Here is a 12,353-nt window from a genome sequence, read left to right on the forward strand (position 1 = left end):
TCTGAGTACTCTGGAAAAGTCTGTAGAATTGAACACTAAGACAATTTCCTTGTGCTTACTGAAAGGGCACATTAGATTCACCCTTTTCCCCACCTGTCCCAACTGAAAGCACGGGCCGGGAGATCCACGTCAACTCAGCTGGCATTTAGAAAAAGCTGGCAGAAATTTTTAAAAATATTCCCTCCAACCTGTATTTTAGATGAGTCATTTGTTCCCTTTGAGTTCACACTGCTCAGGGCAGCCAAGTACCTGAGTATTTCTGGCATTGATGGAACTATCATCTGCATATCACTTTTTTCCCCATGTGGGAAGTATATTTACTTACTCAATTGGGAACCAAAACAAAATCCCCGCCTTTCTGTCTTGCAGAAATACAACACAACTGGGAAACACTTGAAGGAAAACATTTGCAAAAAAAGTGTGCACGGATAAGACATAAGAATCCATCAAATTATTTCATGTTACAAATACTTGAAAGTAGTAATCTATTTCTTGACAACATTTAAGTCAAAATTATTTGGATTGGGGAATACCTGTTCAGAATCATGGAGTAAGCTGCACTTAGTGTAGATATTTGTGTCTCACAACTATGAGCCGTGTATTTTATGTGTGGAATTTATGTCTACTTTCAGTGAAATTTTTCACAGGAATTAATGGTTCAAACAACTGTGTCTCACGCTGGAGCTCAAAAATATCCACTGTATCCACTGTTACTTCATTATCTTACTTCATTATCTCACTCACCTGCTGTAGAGCAACGTAGCTTCACATGTCCCAGCTGAATATCATTGCTGGAGATAGCTGATAAACACAAGTTCTTAATTAATTAAAAAAGCAAAACAAAAAACAAAAACAAAACAAAAAAAACAACTCTTAGTTGCTTAGGCTAATCAAGAATTCCCATTTGCAGGCATAAAAAAATGTGAAAAGCACCGGACAAAACAAAAAGTTACCACAAATGCCATTTTTTTTTCTTCTTCCCCACAGATCTCTCATAGAAAAACAAAGAAGCCCATATAATGGGCTTAACATTCAGTGCCATTTATATTAAAAGTATCTGTGCTGACAGTGTTCTGCGTGGTGCTGTGCCAGTGAAAATCACCATTATACCCTAACTGAACCCCTTGTGTATATATAAGCTGTACCTCCTGGCAGTGCACAAGCCCACTAACTGGTAGTAGGAAGAGAAAGTCGCTCTGCTTAATGCTTGTCCAAAGCCAGGGCAGCATATGACACCTAAAAGTGGAGTTGTTGAAGTTCTTGCACAGCACTTTATATCACGATTTTTGCAAGACAAAAATCTGCGTTAGGGTTTTGGCAGTCTGACTCTCTCGTTTCTGAAATCACAGACTTTAATGGAAACATAAAGTTTGTACACAAAACAACATCTGGAAACAGCTAAATTGGAGCAAGCTTTGGTAGAATTGGATTATTTAGAATAATCATCACAACGTTAACAGCGAGTCACTCGGGATTCACATCCCAACATCGGTAGCGAAACAGAAGTTATCTTTAACCATATCAGATTACAAATGAAGACAAAAATAGTGCTGATCATTTACTCTTCCACATAGAACACATGACCCATAGTCAGACCATTCTCCTGAATATCAAGTCAGTGTTGTAAGCACACGTTTTTATATTTCACCTTAACAAATCCAGATGACATTTTCTTGGTATGGGTTCATTAACAGTAGAGTAATAGACCACTTTTACTGTGCAAGTGTTGCTCACTCATAACTTTTGAGATAATTGGTTTACTCGGAGCTGTGTCACGGCAGTGTTCTGTGCATGGCAGTGTATCCAATTCTGAGCTGAGAGGAGGACTCCAACCCACTGAACATGACTGCAAACAAAATCTCTTTACTTTAATTCAGACTAAAAATTCCTATACAGTCCAAATTGAACTCGTAAAAGGAATTGTGATTGTACAAGGTCATACGTTTTAACATTAGTAAGATGTATATGATGGAAAATAAATCGTGTCAGATGAACACTCTTGATTGCCATCGGCCTATACAGCATATCTTGTATTAAATTTATCTCCATTGTGCTAAAGGCAAGAGCAATTAAGACTAATAAAACAAACTCTCTTCTCATTAAGACAAGACAATACATTTTACAAGACTTCAAATGTTGAATCTCAAGTGCTCTACTGGGTTACTTAATGTTTGCTTCTAAACCAAGATACAGGCTTCATTAGTGCCAACATCATTGTAACCCTTCTCATCTGATAGCAAGATCAGTAGCTTGGGAGCGTATTTCCCCCCTCCCTTCCATATATTTGTGCTTCCTACTTAGATCAAGTGGCCGTATGCAAACAGCCACTATAAAAGTAGCAGTTCAAGTACATTTTCCCATCCAACAAGGTTGTAAAATAGGATGGTTAATCTAAAAAACTGTGAGAATGAAGTGCAGAGCCATTTGCAGTAAGAAGTTGGCAAATGGAACCCTATGCAAAGTGGCAATCTAAAAAGAAGTACTGGAACTACAACTCTTATCCAGCTTGATATGCTTTCTGAAAGGGGAAATCACCAATTATAGCTTTCATCACGAATAACACACTTCAAAAACTACCCATAGAAGAGTTTGCCAATCTAAAGGTTGTTGACTGTACAAAGAACGAGCCAATGGACTTTCCATTCTTTGCATGTTTGTTCCCCTCGTGAGTCCATTACCTTTCACAAAGAAAATTTTAGCTATCAAACTTGTCCACAAATTTTGCCGCTGAGTGTGAAACCATCCAGTTAGCATATACACTATCATTTGCATATCTTGAAAACACAGAGTTAGTGCCATCGAATCTTGTGAGTGGAACGGGACTCTCCTCAGGCCAGTTCGGGTATGACATGCCTAAAAATGAAAACAGATAATTTTTTCTGCACTGAAGAACCATAACTTCATGTGCAGACAGTAAGGCCCTTGGCAAAACTCCCTTCAATATTTTAAGCCAGTCCACTGGATTTTGTCCCAAATCAATTCGTATAAATGATGTTTCAAAATCCCTGAAGCATAAATTCAGATGTAGACAAAATCCTGAAAAAAATAAAGTGCTTTCTTGATAAAAAAAAAAAAGGTGCGCATGCACACGTGCATAATAAAAGCTAATAATTTTTCTTCTGATAAGACTCCAGCTTTTCCATAAATTTCTTTTTTAGTGATCGTGTAGCAATATATTGCTTTGCCAGAGGAAGTTCTTGCTGTACAGGAAGTGCTCCGAGAATTGATAAACCTATTTGGGACAGGATCCAAAGTTCATTCCAATGATAGATTATTTCCACTTACTTAAACAGTTACCTTCCCTTTGGCTTGAATGAGATTTTGGAGATACTCTCATCCCCTCAGCAGGGATCCCTTGCTTAATTTTAGAAAATCCCAGGAGCACAACTTTGTCAAGTCCAACAAAGTCCTGAGCACTCGTCTTGATTCAGCGTATAAGCATGTATTTCAAGAATGTCATTATTTGCACTGAGTCCAGTAATGCTCCTCAGGTGAGGCACAAGGGATCACCACATTGGAAACAGAGTGCTTAGCACCGTGTTGACCCCGCTGTGCAAGGAGACGCCTACACCAGGGTCGAGATTTGCAAAAACAGAAATCTGCTTGTTGCTTATTATGCATTCAGCATCTGCCATCAATCTGAGTGGCAGATTTTTCTGTTACTGCGTTCTTTTTACAATCTGGCCACTGAGTGAGTGTCCCAAAGCGAACGTGAGCTGGGGGAAACCTATTAAAGAAAATTATAGCTGGGGTATGCATTAATAATAGGCCCAAAGCCAGGTATATATGGTACGTTTTAAGCTTTTCAAAAGTCATACCGCCTGAAGAATGATTTAAAAAAAATCTATAATGTGAGTAGATGTCTAAAAACATGTAGAATATTTAATCAGGAGACAAAATGTAGGAGTTTTGGCAAGAACCATTTTTACTGTCCATCTCACCATCACAATATGAAAGCATATGTTCTTTTTAAAAACACTTGCTACATCCTTCAATCAGAATTTAGTACCAACATTTGCATAATAAACCAAAGGACGTGAAAACAGCTGAGTTCTTTCAAAATGCCCATTATCGATTCACTTTTCAAAGGACTTTACATGTTGATTTAGTCTGTATATAATAATTATATACAGCATTTTTACCTTCTGTATATAGTACTTTGATTTCTTTCTATGACACATTGAATAGACATTGCAGCTTACGGATCCCGAATGCGTTAACAGCAGCTGAAATTTAGAAATCCATCTTGATAAAGTAAAAACACTGCAGATGGGTTTTATCACTTAGCTGTGACAAAAAGTGATATAAAAAAAGTCTATTGCTTAAATTAGAGGTGCAGAATCTAACATACTTGAAATGTTCTTAGTTCCCTCCCAAACAGGATAGTTGAATTAGATACTCATCAGCATTTTATATTTCCCCTGAGAATACTTCCCTGATCTTTATATTTTATTCTATGATATCTAGTCGTTTTACTTATTTTCACATCCTTTTAAAAATGTTTATTTTAAACACAGCTGCAAAATGACTAAAGGATGATCCTGATGCAAACTTTGACATTTACCAAAAGAAAAGAAAAAAAAAATAGAAAAAAAAAACAAAAAAGCCCAAAAGAAGCTTCCAAGCAAATTTTGATTGGCTTCGTTCAGACAAGAAACACTGTAATGGGGTTACAGAGTCTGACAACAGTGCAGAAGAGAAATTTTTTTTTTTTTTTTTTTTGTGTTGCTAGAATCTAGTAAATGCATGTGAAATTCTACCATAGAGTTTGTTTTCAATCCATGTGGAAGGAAGGGTTCGAGGGAGGGGAGCATTATTACAGTCCACGAGAGGTGTCTCCTCTTCTGAGAGCCCATCATCATAAAGTAAGGAATCAGAAGGGGTGGAAGCCGCAAGATCTAAGTAGTCCTAAGAAATGAATGCATAAAAAGCTGGGTTAAAGTAAATGGCAGTCTTGTTGCTTGGGTGTAAAGGCTACACATGCACCTTTGATAGTACTTCTACACCAGGCTAGGTCTCCTTTTCTGCAAGTATGGCACCTTTACGTACTTCCCTTACTTAATTCAGCTCATCGACAGCAGAACCAAGAAGCCTATGGGCTGTGCTAGCCTATTCATTTGACCTTCAGTTTCTGCTATGCATTATATATGTCTGTGTCCTATACACATATATGCTAGAAAGAGAGGTGCTCAGGTAACCTCATCATTTTACAAAACCTATTACATAATTACACAGAAAATTAGAGCTGTGTAAATATTGCCAAATAAAGCTTTCACTGTTCTAAAAGCAATTATTTACATTAACCAGAAAACTTCACAGGTTTACACCCATGCCTCTGAACATACAACAGATATAATTTTTTCTTTGAAACTTTTTTTCCTTGGAAAATTTACTGAATATTAACCTTAAAAAGATAAAGCTACCTAAATTTGTAAATTGATTTTGTTTTTTATTTTTCTCCATTCACAAGGGCAAGAGAAAAATGACTAAATTTTTTTCTAGCTCTGTTTTGGATTGGCTTTGGTTTTAATTATGCTGAACGTGCCAGGAAATTTGCCAGCCTGTCCAGTCCAGCTTTGTCATTAGACGTGGAGATCATAAGGCTGAAGTTACCAAAGCCATTCTACGAGGCAGAACTACTTTCAAAAGTCTGGATGCATTTGAAAGAAATTAGGCATTTAAATGCTTTAAAACTTGCAGAAGAGTAATTATTAGTATTAAGAAAAAAGCAGATCGTTAATTCTGTACATTCCAACTCCAATGATCAGAAACGGTTTCAGAACCTTGTGCTTGCTCACACTTACCCTACTCTTCACCATCATTTTCTCTAGCTCCTTGCTGATCTCAGCAAATGTTGGTCTTTTATCTGGTTCTTGCTTCCAGCAGCGCAACATCAGGTTGTACCTGTGATCCCCCACCAAACGAAAAAAAATTATTTGTAAGTGGGTCAGGATTCTGCTCAAATCATTTAAATACAGCTCTAACATGAAGGCTACTCAGTTTGCATCAACCTTTATGTTGTGTTTTCTGTTAAATGTTCTCTTGAATGAACAACTGACATCAAAAGAATGGGCTTCTATTTTTGTGAGCATTTATGAATTTAAATGACCTTCTCAGAGGACTATCTCACGTGTAGGCAGCATGGCAGACTGCAAATTAATTTTGCTTACATATGACTTTGAAGACATTTGCATATCACGGTTGTGCATCTCAAAACATGGAAAAGAGCTTTTATGTCAAAAAGCTGAATTTCACTGCCGTGAAGAGGAAGAGGTGGTTTAGCTCAGAAGGATGAGATTGTCCTCACAGAAACAACTTCTCCAAAATGTTTATCTTCTTCACTTGTTTAAATACTTAACATTGTCTGCAAACTTGGCTTCAAGGTGAAGCCTCTAGGATATACCACACCTAAGACTACTGGTACAAATTAACACTCTTTTGATGGCTTCTATTATTGTTATTTTGTCATCTATTTTTATTCTAGGCTTCAGAAGTGTAACTCTCCAACCCAGTCTGCCGTTCCTGCTTTCAAGGCTAAGCACTCTAGTTAGAAAACTGTTCAAATTGAGGAAGTAATTGGCAGCAAGAATTACAGCAAGCTCTTGAAGAACACTCTGTTTTTTCTCTCATTCCTGATCTTTCTCTTAAAAATTTGACTCTTACTTGGATAAGGTAGAGAATGCATTTTAAGAAAATGAGTCCTCAAAGGGCTCTAAAAGATTGTCAGAAAAAAATTCTGAGTAAACCCCAAATATCTGAACTAGTCAGAAAACCATGGCTTGAATAGAAAAAAAGCTTCAGACATGGTCAGCTTGCCTAACCTAAGCATCATCAATGTTGTAATATATATTGGAAAAAAGAGGTCGTATTCCCTGCTGAGACGGGACAAATAAACAAAAAAATACTTGTTGGAGGATATTTGCAAGTGAAACTTGTGAACTTATTCTGCCCCTAATTTAGAAACCCTTAATAGTTTCTCACCATGTACAGTATACAAACAAAAATGATAGTTATATACTACATTTTCTTAGCCCAGATGTGACCAAAGCATCCTTCATATTAAAAATAAGTCAGGGGAAACACCATAGTGATTTTAGGCTGTTAATTGTCTAAAAAGTCTTAAGCCTGACCAGATTGGCAGGCCAAACATAAAATCATGTCTCATTTCCAAATGCTGTGGAAGAACCTGGAAGAGGAGATACGTCACACTGAGCGTTTTCATAAACAAATAGATAACAGCACAAATTGTCTCCAAACAGAAAAGGAATTATGCTAGGCTAACCAAGTCACAGAAAATCTATGTTTTCAAGGGTAAAGATTCTGGGGTATCTTTTCTCCTGTGTAATGCCAGGACAGTTAATAACAACAGGACAATAACAACAACTGTGGACAGAACATCTATGTTTTTGCAAAAATGTACCAAAACAAAACCCATTTTATTCAGTGTTTCAGCTACCACTGATCCATGAAATTCTCATTCTCACTCCAAGCTTGAATATTCAAATGTATTTGCTAAGAATACTCAAATTGTTTTCATTGACTGGCGAAATATGTTAGTCAATAGCCCACAAATATTTTGGATGTAGCTGCAGGCATTCGGCTGGTAATTCTTCTCCTGTGTTTTACTGTTCATTAATTTCATTACATTCTTTTGAGTAGTACTTATTTTGATTCTACTTCTCAGATAGACAGAAAAATATTTCTGTGGTATTTATTCAAACTTTTTATTTATTTATTCAACTCTAGAAATATTTTCTGAAACTGACCAAATCAAGTACTACTTACATTTCTTCGCTGCAGTTTTCTGGTCTCTCCATTCTATATCCTGTTTTTAGGAGGTTAAAGAGTCTTTCAGGAGCAATACCTGGGTAGGGATTGCCTCCCAAAGTTACAATCTCCCAGAGCAGAACTCCAAACGACCACCTGGAAAAGAAAAAAGAAGCAGTAATAAGTTTCAAGAGCCTGGTTTGGCTCTCGCCCAATAAATCTCTTTCGAGTGTTTTGAGAACCCAACCAAATTCAAGACATTGCTGAGCCAGTGGGTCCTTACAGATGCATACAGGGACACATGGATTCACAAATACCATTCATTGCAAAGAACCAAGATAAAGGGCTTCCCCTCCTTTATTCATTGCCAAAAGCTAACCATGTCCCAGGAGGTCCCATCTTCTGTAGACAGCAGAAAGAGCACTTGGTGCTCCAGCACAAAGGCTGCTTCTTGCTCTGTGCACTGCTTCTGGAGGTGCCTCTATTTCCACTGCCTATGCCCAAATTAACACTTGTAGTCTCCATCAAATATAACTGTCTAAATTTACTGAAGCTGGCTTATCCATTTACCAAGGGACTGGTTTGTCATCTTAAACAGGAGACTGTATTTCTCTATATGCACAACGTGGTTATTTCAGTCACGAGCTGCACCTTTGATGTCAGCTGCTCTGTGAGATCATGAAAGCAAATGAAATAATCTATCATGGAAATATCAGATGGCTAAAATACAATATAACACAGAACAGAAAACAGAGGAAGCTTTTTTTCTGAAATGAACGGAAAGAATGGTGAATTTTTTAACCTGCTTTGTTGATGACCTCAAAGGCAAAAAAAAAAAAAAGATATTTTTTCAGTGAGTTGAGAATATTTAGATTAAATTAGTCCATCTTGGAGGACAAGGCAAGAAAAGAGAGGCAGAAATATCCTTTCTTCCTTTACTGGAAGCTTATTCCAGTCTCAAAAAAAAAAAAAAAGCTACAGATTGCTGGAATCTTCTTGACCAAGAGAACTTGCCAAAACTTGGATGTTCTAAATGAAGGATGCCAGCCAATAGCATCTCTCACTTCAAAAGGATACTCAATGGGATGCGCCTGGAAGCAAAATTACACACAATTGATGACAAATATTTGCTTTTGTCCTCTCACTGTTGTGTAATTTTTGTGCTAGCTCCACTTTTAAGAAGATTTTATGAAGGGTTACTGGCCTAATTCCAAGCCTGAGGGAAATGTAGCAATGTAACTCACTTCTTTCCAACTGCTGTCCAGCTCTTTTGCTCTGACATGTCAGAAAAAAACAGTGACCCAAAAGTATAGTAATAAAATTTTGATAAAATGAGCAGGGAAACCAAACGACCTGTTTTACACAGTCCTAAATGGTGTGCAGCAGCTTTTCTCCCTGATGCCATTAATTGAATTAATTTTTAATCACCCTGCACATTCTTGAAAGCTAATGAATACTCATAACATTTTGATGTACTTTATTAATACGCTGCCCTTTTTAAAGTCGATTCTGCTCTGCCTTCAGGTTGTAATACTGCACATTATTATCTCAAATAAACTTGGCAGTGTGGCAGATTTTATTTTGCAAGTCCACCTCTTCTGCTAAAGAGAAATTATTCAGGATGTGAAAGGAGGGATCAGATGAGCGATTTCTTCATTAACTCAAGTTGTTCAGTAAATGGGCTTCCTAGAATAAAACACAGTAGAATTCTGCAATCTTTTCAAGCTCTTATACAAACTGGGTAGTGTGGGAAGAAAAATGGGAGACTAAAAAAATTCCCATTACCCTTTCTACTGATGAATAAAAATAATGATCAGAAAAGAAAAAATTAATGTGAACAGTCAGACAGCAAACTTGCTCTCCAATGATGTCACTGACCTCTGAATCAAGAAGAGATTTTGTAAATGCTGGCAAGTGATACTGTTATTAAGTACAGCTAACCACTGACTACACAGAAAGGCTTCAGAAGGAAGAAACTGGAGAACAGAAGTATAGAGCGTGAGAAAAAAAGCAGCACACTGGAACGGCTGCTGCTGACTATATTAATATATGGTCAGCTAAAATATAATTGCATCACCACAAACAGTAAGGAATACTTCCATAGAGTGTGGTTCTCTAACACTAAAAGTAGCCCACAGGAAGGGGCTGGACCTGTGAGTTCTTCCAGCTCAACCTTTTTGTGGTTCTGTATGATTCTGTGAATAGCAGTGGATCAATCAACAGTTCACAAAGAGGCAGTTACATGGCAACACCAACTGTTCTGCCCCTAAAGCTGCTCTCCACAGTGTTATATTAATTTAAATATATACATATGCTACTGTCTTTTTTTTTTTTTTATTTTTAAATTTTAAATTCTCGTAGGAAACTCTATTGTAAGAAGTAAACGTAGGTTAGACTAGCATAACAGATAATCTGAGCATGAAAAAAAAAAGAAAAAAAACAAGAAAAACCTTTAGACAGGCCTAATTCAAAGTGACGTTCTCCCAAGGGTTCCACCTACTTTTTTCTTTTCTTAATCCAAATGAAAAAAAAAAAAGAACAAACAGAAATACTTGGCAAATTCATTTTGTAGGAAATTTTCCAGTCGAGCAAAATACTTTATTTCACTGAAACTGTTCTGAGCTGCAGAGAAATCAGTAAAAGGTGAATAAAAAGTAAATATTGAAAGGTTCCTATTTGCAGATACTGCTGTCATCCAAGTGGTTTCCTCCACAGTGAAATGTCATTGAGATCAGAATGTTTTATGCTGTTTGAGTTCAATGAAAATAGTGCATTAGTTAGTCAAGATTGTCTTTCAAGGGGTATTTGGAAGATATCCAAAATGCTACCTGGCAGAAAATCAGGAGCAACTACTGCTGTTTTTGCAATCCCTTGGAGATTTTTTTCTCCTAAATAAGTAACACTTTGTTTTACAGTGTCTGCCTGCAGTCTGGTCACAACCACTATTCATCCCATGGAGAAAGGAATATGAAAGGATGTGATTCTAAGTTAAATGTGTACAAACACTCCTCTGTTAGACTCTTTCCTCATCAGACAGTGAGAACAGCCTAGCTGTGGTAGTTCTGCAGCCTTGCCATCAGCAGTGAGGAAGGAGCACATCTTCAGGAATTTAGTTTCCCTAGTGATGCAAATGAGCTTGCATCTTGGCACTGGAACCAGACTGCTCTCCTGAAGTGTAAGTTGGCTGCCATTAAAATTAATTGGAATTACGTCACTGATTTGAATAGGAGTGAAGTCAGATTTAACACCTCTCCCTATCGACCCCTGTCCTGTATCTGCTGGTTGCTGTTAAAGACAAGCAATGAATGAGAACTGGGCATGGTGGGTTCAACTGTTGTCGCTGACAACTAAGATTAGTGATTTTTATCTACATCTTCAAAGGCAATCATCTCACATGCACAGCTGCAACCCCTGCTGAATACGGCAGGAAGTTACCTAAGTAACTTTTATAATTTTTCCTCAGATTTAATTAAATGGCAAAAATAAAAACCAAAACGTATCAATGACAGCATGTGGGGCCATGCAGGCTGCGTTCTGTCTCAGTTTAAGCGTTAAGAGCTTTGATTACTATGCACATTATTGTTACTTCCTCCCCTATCTCCTCGAACAAATGCATAAACCATAAAGAATTTACACTTACACGTCACTTTGTGTTGTATAGATATGATCAAATAGGGATTCTATGGCCATCCATTTAACAGGTATCCGACCCTAAAAAAATAATATATATATATATTACTGGTCAGAGATTCATACTTCTAAGCGGAACACCAACATATTAACTACTTTTTTTTTTTCAAAACTGTAACAGGTACTCTATTCGTGCTCTAAACATTTCCAAGGGACAGAACGATTTAGCATTGCATATAAAAAAGTGAAGAGAATAACCGAATTTTGTAAAATCACTGAATTTCATCCTTCACACAAGCTGACAGATGATCTGTTAAGCTCTGTAGTGATGAGCATCTTTGAAGCAAAGAGAAAATAGCCTTTCGTTACATGATTGTCCCAAGAAATAAACTGCATTTATGTAAAACATAAAAATACCAAACAACCAGTCCACAGAACACAGCTAACTGCATGTGGCAAAGCCCTTTCTATGTATGATCACGTCCTCGAAAGGTCATTTTCATTACAACTTATTTTGACTTAACGAAACATTCACACAAACAGCACTGTTAGCTGAAAAAGAAAAAAAGCCAACCACATAACAGAAAAAGCTAAATGTAAAATGTGCAGTATTTATAGCAGTGTTTTCATTACATGATACAACTTTCACATGCAAAAATTTCTGTTGGCAACTCTTCCATATTGAGTCATAGCGGGAACCGAACCAACACTACAGATCTTATAAACAGTCAGAAGAAAGCAGCTTTAGCGAATTTCACATCACAGTCTGGCCTTGGCGTGACATGTAAATGTAAATGCTGTTCTGCTGATGTCAATGGCAGTATGCAAACATGCAAAAAGCAAGATTTGGATTGCCGTATTTGACAGTATTTTGATTTTTGAAATTTTTTTAAGAATAAACAGTGGCAAGTTTTAATTAATCATCTTCATCCCAAAACTATTAATCCCAACTTTTT

General features: G+C 37.0%; 1 protein-coding gene across 1 annotated transcript in view; it reads right to left on the minus strand.

Annotated features, from left to right (window-relative positions):
• Positions 1-1,331: 1,331 nt before the first annotated feature.
• The window catches only part of RET (ret proto-oncogene), a 38,549-nt gene continuing 27,527 nt past the window's right edge, over positions 1,332-12,353 (minus strand). Inside the window, exons 16-20 of the mRNA XM_031554561.1 lie at positions 11,408-11,478; positions 7,786-7,923; positions 5,805-5,904; positions 4,761-4,908; positions 1,332-2,853 (exon numbers count right to left, since the gene is read on the minus strand). Coding sequence (XP_031410421.1) covers positions 2,696-2,853; positions 4,761-4,908; positions 5,805-5,904; positions 7,786-7,923; positions 11,408-11,478 — 615 coding nt within the window. The 3' untranslated portion in view covers positions 1,332-2,695. The remainder of the gene's footprint in view (positions 2,854-4,760; positions 4,909-5,804; positions 5,905-7,785; positions 7,924-11,407; positions 11,479-12,353) is intronic.

Source organism: Meleagris gallopavo, chromosome 8 (assembly GCF_000146605.3).
Source record: "Meleagris gallopavo isolate NT-WF06-2002-E0010 breed Aviagen turkey brand Nicholas breeding stock chromosome 8, Turkey_5.1, whole genome shotgun sequence".
Taxonomy (NCBI): Eukaryota; Metazoa; Chordata; class Aves; order Galliformes; family Phasianidae; genus Meleagris; species Meleagris gallopavo.